The sequence below is a fragment of the Schistocerca cancellata genome, chromosome 7, assembly GCF_023864275.1.
Source record: "Schistocerca cancellata isolate TAMUIC-IGC-003103 chromosome 7, iqSchCanc2.1, whole genome shotgun sequence".
Lineage (NCBI taxonomy): Eukaryota > Metazoa > Arthropoda > Insecta > Orthoptera > Acrididae > Schistocerca > Schistocerca cancellata.
Window position 1 is genome coordinate 433749501 of NC_064632.1, and position 15721 is coordinate 433765221.

Below are 15721 nucleotides of genomic sequence, written 5' to 3' on the forward strand. Positions count from 1 at the left end.
GTGCCACCTAAGCGGCCAGCCGAGCAGCGGCCGCTAGACTGGGACTCAGTGCTCATTCGAATGCTAATGTGTACACATGTCTTGCTTGTCAACTTACTCTGTGACTTATATGTGTTGTGTCGTTCTGAAATATATGTGTTAAACTTGACGTTATAACAATTAAATTCTATTAAAGTAAAACAGTTCAATCACTTAGCAGGCTAAGCTGCCGAGATCTACTCACTGAGTATTCTAATGTATTACTTTAATAGCTTGTGTCTTCATTTGGTCAGCTTCTTTAAATATCCGCTTTTACGTGAGAAGGTAATGGCATCACTAAATCACTTCAGATTTTTATTTTGGAAACACAAAACAAACTTTTGACATTTTTCTAACATATTTTGTGCAAAACTTTTAAAAAAAGTCAGTGGCTCCTCCTGGCAGAAGAGTTGAAGGGGAAAGGGGAAGGAAGATGGATGAGGGAAAAGGTCTGGTGAGGTTTAAGGAAAGAGGAGAGTTATGGAAAAGTTCCCCAGAAGCCTGGATCATGGGAGACTTACGGACAGGGTGAGAGGGAAAGATTGATCGTTGAGGATTGCACTGGACAAGATTTGAAGATCTGAGAGCTTGAAAGATGGAAGGTGGGTAATGAGCAGTAGCAGAGCTTACTGGCCAAAGATTATGCAAGAGTTAACAAGATGGAAAAGCCAAGTGCATTATACACTCCTGGAAATTGAAATAAGAACACCGTGAATTCATTGTCCCAGGAAGGGGAAACTTTATTGACACATTCCTGGGGTCAGATACATCACATGATCACACTGACAGAACCACAGGCACATAGACACAGGCAACAGAGCATGCACAATGTCGGCACTAGTACAGTGTATATCCACCTTTTGCAGCAATGCTGGCTGCTATTCTCCCATGGAGATGATCGTAGAGATGCTGGATGTAGTCCTGTGGAACGGCTTGCCATGCCATTTCCACCTGGCGCCTCAGTTGGACCAGCGTTCGTGCTGGACGTGCAGACCGCGTGAGACGATGCTTCATTCAGTCCCAAACATGCTCAATGGGGGACAGATCCGGAGATCTTGCTGGCCAGGGTAGTTGACTTCACCTTCTAGAGCACGTTGGGTGGCACGGGATACATGCGGACGTGCATTGTCCTGTTGGAACAGCAAGTTCCCTTGCCGGTCTAGGAATGGTAGAACGATGGGTTCGATGACGGTTTGGATGTACCGTGCACTATTCAGTGTCCCCTCGACGATCACCAGTGGTGTACGGCCAGTGTAGGAGATCGCTCCCCACACCATGATGCCGGGTGTTGGCCCTGTGTGCCTCGATCGTATGCAGTCCTGATTGTGGCGCTCACCTGCACGGCGCCAAACACGCATACGACCGTCATTGGCACCAAGGCAGAAGCGACTCTCATCGCTGAAGACGACACGTCTCCATTCGTCCCTCCATTCACGCCTGTCGCGACACCACTGGAGGCAGGCTGCACGATGTTGGGGCGTGAGCGGAAGACGGCCTAACGGTGTGCGGGACCGTAGCCCAGCTTCATGGAGACGGTTGCGAATGGTCCTCGCCGATACCCCAGGAGCAACAGTGTCCCTACTTTGCTGGGAAGTGGCGGTGCGGTCCCCTACGGCACTGCGTAGGATCCTACGGTCTTGGCGTGCATCTGTGCGTCGCTGTGGTCCGGTCCCAGGTCGACGGGCATGTGCACCTTCCGCCGACCACTGGTGACAACATCGATGTACTGTGGAGACCTCACGCCCCACGTGTTGAGCAATTCGGCGGTACGTCCACCCGGCCTCCCGCATGCCCACTATACGCCCTCGCTCAAAGTCCGTCAACTGCACATACGGTTCACGTCCACGCTGTCGCGGCATGCTACCAGTGTTAAAGACTGCGATGGAGCTCCGTATGCCACGGCAAACTGGCTGACACTGACGGCGGCGGTGCACAAATGCTGCGCAGCTAGCGCCATTCGACGGCCAACACTGCGGTTCCTGGTGTGTCCGCTGTGCCGTGCGTGTGATCATTGCTTGTACAGCCCTCTCGCAGTGTCCGGAGCAAGTATGGTGGGTCTGACACACCAGTGTCAATGTGTTCTTTTTTCCATTTCCGGGAGTGTACATGGTAGACATGTGAGAGGGCAGGGGGGATAAAACATACAGAAAACAAAAAAGGAGAGAAGAAAGAAATAGTTACTGAAAAGAAATTCTGAGACCACAGAAATTAACACTAATTAAGGTCAGATGGGTGGTGAGAACTGAAGGCACGCTATAACACCAGTTCCCTCTGTGTAGTTCCTTGAAACTCATGTTAGAGGGGAGAATCAAAGTGGCACCAAGGTCACAGCTGTCATGTCACCCACTGCCTATGCCCATTCATCCTAACTGATAACTTTATGATACACATACTAATTTAGAAGGCCATAAAGTGTTTACATAACTGCTGGTACAAGACATGTGTTGCTTCACTGGTGGCTCTCCCTTTGATGGTATATGTTTTGCCAGTTACAGGGCTGGTATAGATGGTTGTAGGAGGGTGCATAGGGCAAGTCTTATAGTGAGGAGAGTCACCTCTAGGAGCCATGACAGACAAAACGGACTCATTTCAGGGAATGATTTTAGGAAGTAGCTAATTAATAAATTAGAGAATGTGATAGTACAGAGTGACAAGAGGCGCCTGTAATCTCTGTCTTACTTACTATCCTATTTACACCTTTAGCTTTGAGGTTTTAAAATCTTGTCCAGTGTAGTCTCCAACAATCACTCTTTCCTTATCATTCTGTCTGGTAAGTCTAACCTAACCCAGGATTCAGGGTGACTTTTCCATAACTCATTGCTTACAAGTGTGTGTTATTAAAATGGGCTCTGAATGTTTCATCAAAGCTCAATCCATTCAAAAAGCTAATGGTCCTTGTTAAGCATTTTAGGCTCTTCAGCTCAAACTTTTAGAAATGTCTTACATTTTTAATCTCTCTATTTCTTATAGAAATATAAGAAGCTCTATTCTTTGTACCTGACAAAGGGACTTGTACAAACACTTTTACTATCAGCTATTGTTTACAGCAGTGATATCTTTCTACACTGTATCTGCAATGTTAGGCTTCCTGATCATACTTAAGTATCTTATGCATTACTATCCTGGCTATGTACAGACAAGTAGTCATGCTGTCTCATTTACCATCTCATTGATATACAGGGCTATTACAAATTATTGAAGCGATTTCATAAATTCACTGTAGCTCCATTCATTGACATATGGTCATGACACACTACAGATATGTAGAAAAACTCATAAAGATTTGTTCGGCTGAAGCCGCACTTCAGGTTTCTGCCGCCAGAGCACTTGAGAGCGCAGTGAGACAAAATGGCGACAGGAGCCGAGAAAGCGTATGTTGTGCTTGAAATGCACTCACACCAGTCAGTCATAACAGTGCAACGACACTTCAGGATGAAGTTCAACAACGATCCACCAACTGCTAACTCCATTCGGTGATGGTATGCGCAGTTTAAAGCTTCTGGATGCCTCTGTAAGGGGAAATGAACGGGTCGGCCTGCAGTGAGCGAAGAAACGGTTGAACGCGTGCGGGCAAGTTTCACGCGTAGCCCGTGGAAGTCGACGAATAAAGCAAGCAGGGAACTAAACGTACCACAGCCGATGGTTTGGAAAATCTTACAGAAAAGGCTAAAGCAGAATCCTTACCGTTTACAATTGCTACAAGCCCTGACACCCGATGACAAAGTCAAACGCTTTGAATTTTCGGCGCGGTTAGAACAGCTCATGGAAGAGGATGCGCTCAGTGTGAAACTTGTTTTCAGTGATGAAGCAAGATTTTTTCTTAATGGTGAAGTGAACAGACACAATGTGCGAATCTGGGCGGTAGAGAATCCTCACGCATTCGTGCAGCAAATTCGCAATTCACCAAAAGTTAAAGTGTTTTTGCAATCTCACAGTTTAAAGTTTACGGCCCCTTTTTCTTCTGCGAAATGAACGTTACAGGACACGTGTATCTGGACATGCTGGAAAATTGGCTCATGCCACAACTGGAGACCGACAGCGCCGACTTCATCTATCAACAGGATGGTGCTCCACCGCACTTCCATCATGATGTTCGGCATTTCTTAAACAGGAGATTGGAAAACCGATGGATGGATCGTGGTGGACATCATGATCAGCAATTCATGTCATGGCCTCCATGCTCTCCTGACTTAACCCCATGCGATTTCTTTCTGTGGGGTTATGTGAAAGATTCAGTGTTTAAACCTCCTCTACCAAGAAACGTGCCAGAACTGCAAGCTCGCATCAACGATGCTTTCAAACTCATTGATGGGGACATGCTGCGCAGAGTGTGGGAGGAACTTGATTATCGGCTTGATGTCTGCCGAATCACTAAAGAGGCACATATCGAACATTTGTGAATGCCTAAAAAACCTTTTTGAGTTTTTGTATGTGTGTGCAAAGCATTGTGAAAATATCTCAAATAATAAAGTTATTGTAGAGCTGTGAAGTCGCTTCAATCATTTGTAATAACCCTGTATATCTGTCTTGAACAGTAATGCTTTTGGCACAATCCACCAAAGAGCCGCCTTCTCTAAGTCCCTTGAATTAACAAGTAATCAGCTTTGTAATATGAAACTTCCTGGCAGATTAAAACTGTGTGCCGGACCGAGACTCGAACTCGGGACCTTTGCCTTTCGCGGGCAAGTGCTCTACCGACTGAGCTACCCAAGCACGACTCACGCCCTGTCCTCACAGCTTTACTTCTGCCAGTACCTCATCTCCTACCTTCCAAACTTTACAGAAGCTCTCCTGTGAATCTGCCAGGAAGTTTCATATCAGCGCACACTCCGCTGTAGAGTGAATATTTCATTCTAGAAACATCCCCCAGGCTGTGGCTAAGCCATGTCTCCACAATATCCTTTCTTTCAGGAGTGCTAGTTCTGCAACGTTCGAGGGAGAGCTTCTGTAAAGTTTGGAAGGTAGGAGACGAGGTACTGGCAGAAGTAAAGCTGTGAGGACGGGGCGTGAGTCGTGCTTGGGTAGCTCAGTCGGTAGAGCACTTGCCCGCGAAAGGCAAAGGTCCCGAGTTCGTGTCTCAGTCTGGCACACAGTTTTAATCTGCCAGGAAGTTTCATATCAGTGCACACTCCGCTGTAGAGTGAATATTTCATTCTAGCTTTGTAATAGTCTCCCTCACTATACAAAAGAACTGAATAATTCCACCAACTTTAAAAGACAGAGCTCTAATCACATATCTACAAATACAAATACAATAGCCTGCTTTCATTTTTGCACCCATCTCGTAACTCATTACAACTAATTAAGAGGTCACCATGGTAAGTAAAACTAAGTGTTTAATAGTACTTCACCAGAATATACAATCCACTCTCAAAGTCAAACCTGCATGAATTTACATCTCAGATACAATATGAAGGGTGGGAGGAACTCGATGCAGAAATGAATGTGAACAAAATGTTTAATAGTTTCATGTCCATTTTTAAACTAAAAGTTGGGAATCATTCCCCAAAACTTTGAATATCATTGCAACTTAAGAAAAAAATATGTGGACAACCAGAGGTATCAAAAATTCTTTGAAGCTCTTACATATTTTGCTCCAATCAAAAATAGACAGACTGACCCAGCCTTTTTGCAATTTAATAAAAACTACAAGAGAATCCACAGAAAGGTAGTACTATCTGCTAAAAACTCACAAAGTGTAAAATAGTATTGCAGGCAGAAAACAAAAGCAAAGCAGCCTGGAATATTATCAAATAGGAAACAGCAAACATAGGGCAAAAACATTTGAATTCACAAATTAAGAACAAAAATAGACAAATGAACCACCCCAAAGAAATAGCTAACTTTGCAAATGTGTACTTCAACAGCATTGCTAAGAAATTACACCAGAACTTTCCAGACACACATGTCTTACCCACGCATAACCATCCACCAAATTCAGTGGCACCCTACCCGGCAACTGAGAAAGAGATCGCACAAGTTATATACCAATTAAAAAAAATAAAAGATCAACTAGTGTAGATGAAATCCCAGCTAATGTCCCTAAAGAATGTACAAAGCACATAAAAGCTCCAGTAACAAAAATAATCAGTGAATCATTCAAATCTAGCTGTTTTCCCAAGCACCTAAAACAAACTGAAAGTTATACACATACTTAAATATGGTGATGCAGAAAATGTAGAAAACTGCAGACCAATCTCTCTACTGTCCACCATTTCCAAAATTATTGAAAAAGTAATAAAAAATAGGTTAATGCAGTATCTAAATAAATTTTACCTTCTTTGCAAAGAACATGGTTTCAGGCCCAAAAGAGGTAAAGAATCAGCTATTGCACAGCTTACAAAGGTCATTCTTGAGGTGCTGGATGAAGGTGACCATGTGAATGGAATTTTCTTGGACTTACCAAAGGCATTTGATACAGTAGACCACATAATTTTATTACATAAATTAGAGTTACTAGGAATAAAACATGTCATTAAGAAGTGGTTTAAGTCCTACCTAGAAAACTGGAGGCAGCATGTTGAGATTTCATGTAAGGATTTCTAGTAAAACACATATCAGATCCAAAAAATATTAATATAGGTATCCCACAAGATAGTATATTAAGTCCAATCCTTTTTCTTATTTACATTAATGATTTTCCGCAGAGTATCAGTTATTGGAAAAAATACTATTTACTCATGACAGCAACATAGCAATTACAGCCAAAACCTAAACATAGTTGACAGAAAAGGCAAATGCAGCCATCAAAGATGTTCACAAGTGGTCACTAAAAAATAAAGTAACTTGAAACGTAAAGAAAACTAATTGTATGTACTTCCGGTTGAATAAAAGGTACAATGATGGTAAATTAACAATTAATGATGATATAATAGAATGTGTAAGGATACCAAATTTTGGGGGTTTAAGGTAGACTGTCAGTTGAAATGGACAGAACATGTAAAACCTTTAACAAAGAGACTATCCATAGCATATTATGCTCTATGAATACTTGCACCAGTCTGCAATATTTTATGCCTCAGAATGACGTATTTTGGATATACACACTCAGTTCTCAGTTATGGAATCTTTTTGTGGGAACAAGTGATGAGAATATTCAGTTTGTCTTGTACACTCAGAAAAGAGCTGTATGGATGGTAACAAATAGCAGCAACAGGGCCCATTGTACTGATTTATTCAAAAAACTAGAAATTCTGACTGTCCCACGTGAAAGCATTTTCCCAACTGTAATGTATGTAAGGAAAAATATTGATCTGTATGCTACAAACAGCTCAAAACATGACCATGAAACTAGATGTAGCCACTAATTATACCTAAACAGGAAAAACAAGTCCAAAACACAGAACAGTGAACTATATAAAGGCTTAAAACTGTACAAAAGGCTGCCACAGGAAATAAAAGTTGTAAACGAAATTCGTATCTTTAGCCAAAAGCTAAAAACATATTTATTAAGTTAAAGTTGTTACAAGGGAAATGAGTATTTACAATAATTGTAGTTAGCTATTTAATACACACAAGTACCACATGGCCTATATAAAGCAACAGTATATGGCATAATTATAAATATCGTAGGAATTGACCTGTAAAAATTGTAAGAATTGAATGGTAAACGTTGTAAGAACCCATGAATGTTTTAGTTCATAAGACAATAACTGATGACATCCATACAATTTGTATTGCTATAGGGATTAATGAACATATCAATCAATCTATTGAACCATGCAGACTGTATATAAATCTGTTGATAGTGTGTTCTGTCTCTTGCAGATTACAGTGTCATGAAAAATTACTTTTGTACACTTATAAATATATTTTGTATGTTCTACCATCAGTATTTTTATTTTATTTGTGCTAGTACTGGTACTGCTATTATGAGGGTTAGCTGAAAAGTGTTGCCTCGACATTTTTTATGTGAAAACTCTTAAGCCCTATTAAATAAGACAAATGTTATTAACATTCTACATCTTAATTCATCATGACTACATATTTATTTCTCAACACAGTCACCCTGGTGATGAACCCATTTCTCCCAACGAGAGACTACGGTCGCAGGTTTGAATCCTGCCTCGGGCATGGATGTGTGTGAGGTCCTTAGGTTAGTTAGGTTTAAGTAGTTCTAAGTTCTAGGGGCCTGATGACCACAGATGTTAAGTCCCATAGTGCTCAGAGCCATTTGAACCCAACGAGAGATCACTTGATTGATACCGTCACTGTAAAATTGAATCACTTTGTTGGCAGAGCCACAACCTCACCTCTATTTTCATCACCTCATTGCAATCATAGTGAAGTCCTCAAAGGTGTTCATTAAGTTTTGGAAACAGACGAAAATTGGATGGGGCCAAATCAGGACTCTTTGGAGGACAATCAATGACAGTGAACCTGTGGTGTCGGATTGTTGCAGCACTTGTGTCTGTTCTGCCATTGTCATGCTGAAGGGGAGAGTGCTCCATGTGTGGATGAACTCTTCAAATTTGAAACTTGATTAGCGCAAGCTGTTTCTTATGCACTGACATAAAATAGTTACATTACACAGTGCCATATAACATGCTACAAATCAGAGCCCTCTAGTGGCAGAGGGCTGCAATTTTGTAGGCATGAAGAATAAAGATGTAGAATCTTAATAACATTTGTTTTGTTTAAAAAGTTTTAAGAGTTTTACCATAAAAAACTCAGAGGCTTCACACTTCAGCACACCCTCGTAATTCTTAGTCAGCATAATTCTGTCCAGTGGTCCTAGATATATCTAAATCCTATTTCATATAATCTTCATGTTTCTATTATTACTATCATCATCCTCATCATCAGTATCATTACTACTACTACTGCTACTACTACTACTACTACTGCTACTACTACTATTATTATTATTATTATTATTATATACTTTTATGGACTCACTGGACTGCTTTAGTCATTTGCTGGTAATCTTCTTTGATGCATAGATGTTTTGTTCCTTCCAAATTGCCCAATATCTTTTCATTCATTCTTTCCTCATGTGTAAATAACCTTTTCATTTTGTGTCATTTGTCTGTTTTACAGTAATTCTTATTTTCTTACTACCTTTTGTTCTGTTTTTTATTAGTAAAATTCATTTCATCCCAAAGTAACTGTGATGTAAAAAGCACTATGTGCTGGTTTGATGTAACATTGAATTTCGCAGTCCTAATTTCTCTCTACCCCTGCCCCAGCTTTAATATTCAACAGTGAAATTTTATGTTATGTTGAAAACTCCTAATGACTGATGTGAATAAGTGTCAGTGTTTTCTAATGAAAATGTTGTAAAGTGGCAAGCATCTGTAACATTTTTATTAACATAATTGTTAATATTCATTTCTAGAAATGTGATGATCCATTAAATCCTGAAATGGCTTTACCTGTGCCCGAACCAGGAGATATTGAAAGGGCAGCAGTTGTTCATTTTGATGACCTTGCTGCTGACTTACAAAAACTGGAGAGAGATTTGACAGGTATCATTATATATTTCTATACTAATGATAAATAATTTTTTTGCAATTTTACACAAATAACTTATGTTAGTAATTATGTTGATATTTTAGCATATATACATATATATCTTCATCTATTGTTCATAAGTGACCTTGGCGGAGAGTTCTTCTGGTGCTGCTATATTTTCCCCTATTTCTTGTTCCATTCATGAATCACAAGCGTAAAGAGTGATTGTTGGTAAACCTCCTTATGAACAGAGCCCACATATTACCAACTTTTTTTTACTAGGCTGCAGAAGTCTCTCAGAGAAGTCCTTACACAGCCTTCATACAGTCTCAATCCATCCACATGTGATTTCCATATATCTGGAACCCTGAAGAGACATTTCTGGTCATCAGTTTACTTTGCAGCAGAGGTTCCCAACCCTTCTTTGACAGGGACCACTTTGATTTCTTTGTTGTTAGTAGGGATTACAAGGTTTAAGAAAAGTAAACTGTGTCAATTTAAAAATAAACCTTTATCAAAACTTTTAACGTGTTCACTAAAATCAAAAGGAACATGCATTAACAGTACTATCATCATAGAAAACTCAACGTTTTTAGCAGAACATTAAATTTAGTTTTTGTCAACATAATTTTTGAGCTTGAATCTTATCTAAAATTTCTGTAATCTTAGAGCTAATATTACTACTCAAAGCTACACACACATCATCATCAATTACTTTCAGTCACTTCCTGGACTTGTTTTTAATTACCAGCAAAACAGAAAACCCTTGTTCACATAAATAAGTCCTGAAGAAAAGCATAAGATAGGGCAAGGATATTTCAAAAATTTTTGTGCATGAAACTGCTTTTTCACATCAAAACCCCCCAAGAAAATCAGATATAGATGCATCCATACAGTTTCTATCCATTTAGAATTCAGTGAGCTATTCCTGAATTTCTTCTGCAACTTTTCCAACATTAGTACTGAAAGAGCTACAAATAAATGTACCAAAAACTTTAGCTTCTACTTTGTTATATTCTGGGAAGTAATGATTGAATTCATTAGCCAACATTTTCAGATGGCTCTTGATGTTTTCTTGTATGCTTTCCCTAGTAAAAGTCAACTTTTTAATCATCAATGAGTGCTCTTAATTCCCTGAATGTAGAATAATTGTTTTCACCAGTTTTACCTATCCATAATTGAAGTTTCCAAATCAAGGTACAAAGTTTATCTTTAAAGATAAATATATTTGAAATACCTCCTACATCTCTGCTTCTATAACCTTCCAACTACAAGTTTAGCTTATTCAAGTGTGTGAAAATATCAGTGTGATAAGCCAAATACATTTGAGATGTCTGATCAGTAAAGTGCTCTAGTCAGTCTGTTATTTTTTTCTCACCTGGAAATAACTGAATCTCTCCTCTGAGTTAATATAATCTTCCTAGCAAGTTACTTTTTGACAGCAAACAAATTTCTGTGTAGAAGAGAAGGGCCTCATGGTCAGAGTTCATTCAGTGCAGAGCTTTTTCAAAAGAGGGTCTTGGAAGCTGCTGCCTGATGATATATTATACAATGTGTTGTTAACACTGAAGGATTAGTATGTTTTATTAATGTTGCAAGAGTGGAGCATGATCCTAGAATAGCTGGAGTGCCATCTATACAGAAACTGAGGAACTTTTTGCACATAATGTTAAGCTTCTGAAAATATCCTGTTGTTATTTTGATGACATCCAAACCTCTGAATATCATTTCTAGTTCCTACAAAATCAGTAATAATCTTCTTTGATTATGTTGTCATCATCCAAAAAGCAGACAAATAAAAGTAACTGACTACAGTGAGAAATGGTAGTTGATACATCAGACTGCAATGCATAGCATGGCAATTTTTTAACTCTTAAAAGAAGTTGCTCCTTGATATCATATGACATTAGCTCAATTATAGCTTTTACCATGTTGTTTAGGAGTGGTTCTTTTTTCCTAACCCAACGACTTCTTAAACAGCTTTGATTAAACAAGGTTTCACGAGTGCTTTTCTATTGTGTGTGTCTTTTTTTGATTCAACTATCAATTTCAGTAGCTTAAACAATCTATTAATGTTTTTCCCAGCCAGCCACTGTGGCCGAGCGGTTCTAGGCACTTCAGTCCGGAACCGTACTGCTGCTACGGTCGCAGGTTCGAATCCTGCCTTGGGCATGGCTTTGTGTGATATCCTTAGGTTAATTGGTTTAAGTAGTTCTAAGCCTAGGGAACTGATGACCTCAGATGTTAAGTCCCATGGTGCTTAGAGGCATTTTGTTTTCCCAATGGCACAAATCTTGTACTACTAGGCCTGAGTTTCACTTTTGCCAGAGTCTCTAATTTTCCTTCAGATAGTTCTTTTGGTTACCCAGAGAAATTAGAATGGAACATTTCTAAGTGGATGAGTTATGAGTTGCATTTCCCTATGAGTCTTCCTGTGAATCTCAGCCTGGCATCTGCTTTTCCTACTATATGTTTTATGTGGTCATTCCACTTAAGATTGCTCTGGATAGTTACTGCTACATATTTTATAGTTATTTACTGATTCCTTCAGCTTTTCATGAGCTGTGTGGTTGTACAGTAGTGGCTTTCATTTCCTATGTACACACAATATTTTACATTTTTGACACTCAGGATCAACTGCTAGAACCTGCATCATCCATCACCCCTCTGTAGGTGATTCTGCAATCAATATTGTCTTCTGACATTCTACTTTCTTATAGACAAGTGCATCATCTGCAAACAGTCTTAAAGAGCATCTGACACTTTCTATTAGATCATGTATATACTTTGTAAACAACATAAGTTTTATCACACATCCTTGGGGTATTTAAGAAATTACCTTTACATCTGTATATATGGTTTCTTCAATTACTCTTCTAGGTATTTAGTTGTTCTTTCAATTCTTGCTCATTTTCTTCCCAAATCATCACATCATCTGCATATGCTATTTTTTTCATATCATATGCTGTTGAGCCTTGGTGAATTTTCCTTACTATATTAAAAATCACTGGTGAGAGCCACTTCTTTGCTTAACCCCTCTTCCTTTTATAAACCATTCCAATTTTAGCTGTCTATCATAACACAATTCAGGCATTTTTTATGTTTCTGATTCTCTGTTTCATTCCTTTCACAATGTCAGGCTATTTTTGTAGATGACATTTTTGTTCTTTGAAAATGTCATAATGTGTGAGCATAAAAAAATGTTACCAAAGTGGACAACAAATTGATGTAACTGAAATAGGCTTGTAATTATGCATCTGTCTGATACCCTTGTTGAAAACTGGAATGGCCTGAGCTTTTATGCAGTCTCTTCATTCCTGTTAGGGGAGCAGAAGATTCATTTTGCCTAATGTCTGTAGAATCACACAGGTCCTGATGCCTTTCCATTGTTGACCAGTGTCAGTTCATCTTCCGTCCTGTGATCATCTCAATATGTACCATACCACCATTTTTGTGATGATTTTATTAAAAGGTGGAACCATGTTACAACCTTCTGTGTTTTAACAACTTTGGAAGACCAGAATCAGTATTTTGATCTTCTCTTGGTAATCTTCAATTCCAGTATCACTGAGTAATCGAATAGATGATTTTGATCTCCTTATTGACTTTGCAGAAGCCCACAACTTATTAGGATTATTATTCAGGTAGTTAGGCAAAATTTTACTTTTGAATTAAATGAATGCTTTTCACATTTGCTCTCCTTACTCTTATTTTGCCTTTATTCTGCTTTTTAGTGTGAACTAGGCTTTGATTTCACTTAAAATGAAGCTCTTTGAATTCATATCAACTTCCTAACATGGCTATTTAACCACAGTAGGTCATCCCCATCCCTCATAACTTTACCCAGCACACACTTATGGAAGAAGTATTGTATAATGCTTTGTGCAATGCTATCTCCAGCCACAGTATTGAGTATTTGATGTTGAGTACTCAGACATCTTCATTCTATATTCTGTTACTTCTGCAAAGCAAAAATATTTTCCTACCTCGTAACACCTGAAGTCATTGGTATTATGTTTCACGTTCTGGCCCTGGATGGGCCGATCACTCCACACTGACTGCCTTGTGATCCTTGGCCAAGGGTGTCATTGGATGTTGTGTGAAGGTGCATGTAGTCAGCAAACTGCTCTCCCAGTTGTTGGGTTTTTAGACCTTGTAGCTGCTACTAATTGGCTGAGTAGCACCTCAGTTGGCCTCATGAGTCTGAGTGCACCCTGTAAAAGTCTTCCCATGAAGGAAAAATTCTTGGCCATACCAGGTTGGCCATACCAGGAGTTGAACTGGGATCGACCACAAGGCAATCAGCTGTGCTGACCACTCAGCAATGGAGGAGGTCCACTGGCATTATCACAAATTAAATGAACTAATGTGCTCAACTGTGTTACATGATTTGCGAAGTTCAGATCTGTTAGTTACTATAGTTCAATTCTTTTATCTCGGCGGTTCGCGCATGCCCGCCCAGACACGGGAGATTGCTGCGTCGCCAGTTGCACGCGCCAAGAGAAGCAGCGCCATAGTATAGTTCGCAAACTTACGTTTAGGGAGGGAGCATGCAGTTTATGAAGTAAAGCCACCACGGCTGCATTAACCCTTTCGCTGCTACAGAGACGTGCTCCCCACATTCCGCACTGCTCGCCTGTGCAGACACATGGTGTTTTGACTGCTTTGACACACTTTATTATTCAATTTCACAAAAACTATTTGGCCCAATAATTTGATTTTTACACATCTTCTTGACTGACACCTTCCCCCCATAAATGACTTAATTTTGTTTCGATGTTCAACACAGTTATTGTGCATCATTAGATGTAGTAAACCATTGCACAAAATTTTTAAGAGTTTTCAGAGGTAAAAGTCCATAGCGTATACTTTCCGCATGGTCGATTTTAGTTGCCACTAGAAATTTCAAAAAATTACATTCAAACGAATAAAATTCATAAAGTAAGGCACTCTGATATTGTTTTTAAATAAAGAAAATATTAGGCACCGAACAAGGTTTGAACTCAGAACCTTTCGGTTAGTAGCTAAAAGCTTTAACCATTACGCTAATGCAGCTCGACTTTAAAATTGCACGCAAAATACCGATAAACACTGTTGGTATGACTATGAATTACTCACGCTTTGTCGAAGTACAATAGGAAAGAAACAATTACTGCTGTTCTTTATTGCGAAAAAGCGGTTAGTGAGAATGATACAAACACCTTTCCTTGCTATCGCCTGCATCAGGAGGCTTATTGCTTGTTTGGTTTAATTAATTAATAGAATATGAAGCAAATAGTATAAAGAATGCTTTTTCCAAACTTTCTATAAAAGAAAGTCTGCTATCAAGACATTGCTTTTGTACAATTACTTTATTTATGACTCAACGTTTCTAAAACTGAAGACACTCGTCCGTGCTCTCAGCTCTGCACTGCAGTCGAGCTCTGGCAACATCGTTCTCTGTTCATTGGCTGACTGTGTTTTGTGACGTCAGATGCGCAGAACGAACCTAAACTCGGCCGCCATCGTAAATGACGCGCACTTTAGAAGGACCAACACATTGCCCTCCTGAGTCAATTTTCTAAGTGCTCAAAGTAATTTCAGACAACACATTGAGGGAAATGGCACACGAATCCCTTTCTCTGGTGCCAATTTTAATTACATGACTCTCCTATTCTATAGCTGGCAAACTCGAGTCACCCCCTGTTACAGTATCATGATCAGGAAACTTACAAGCAATATTATCAAAGAATGGCTGCAAGCACTCTGCCACTAAACTTCTGACTTAGGTTACCATCAAACTTCCAGCTTGCTGGAGTAATTGCAAAGCAGCAAGTTGTGTTAATCAATACAACAGAAAAGCAGCCAAAGTTGTAAATTTCATTTTTATTTAATTGATAACTAGTCACGAGTCAGGACCCATTTTCAAATCTTCCTACAGAACAGAAAACTAAAATTACAATAATGGACAGTACAACTATTTCCAAATTGTTAAGTGCATGTCCATGTCAAAAAAAACCATATTGTTTCAAGATATATGTACCATATAGTAAAAAAAATGGTTCAAATGGCTCTGAGCACTATGGGACTCAACATCTTAGGTCATAAGTCCCCTAGACCTTAGAACTACTTAAACCTAACTAACCTACGGACATCACACACACCCATGCCCGAGGCAGGATTCGAACCTGCGACCGTAGCAGTCCCGCGGTTCCGGACTGCAGCGCCAGAACCGGTGTTTCCCAAGCCGTAAGAACCTTGTCAAGATAAC

General features: G+C 39.6%; 1 protein-coding gene across 1 annotated transcript in view; it reads left to right on the top strand.

Moving 5' to 3' along the window:
- LOC126092811 (formin-2-like) overlaps positions 1–15721 on the top strand; it is a 389713-nt gene that overhangs the window by 358853 nt on the left and 15139 nt on the right. The window contains exon 16 of the mRNA XM_049908540.1: positions 9356–9485. Coding sequence (XP_049764497.1) covers positions 9356–9485 — 130 coding nt within the window. The remainder of the gene's footprint in view (positions 1–9355; positions 9486–15721) is intronic.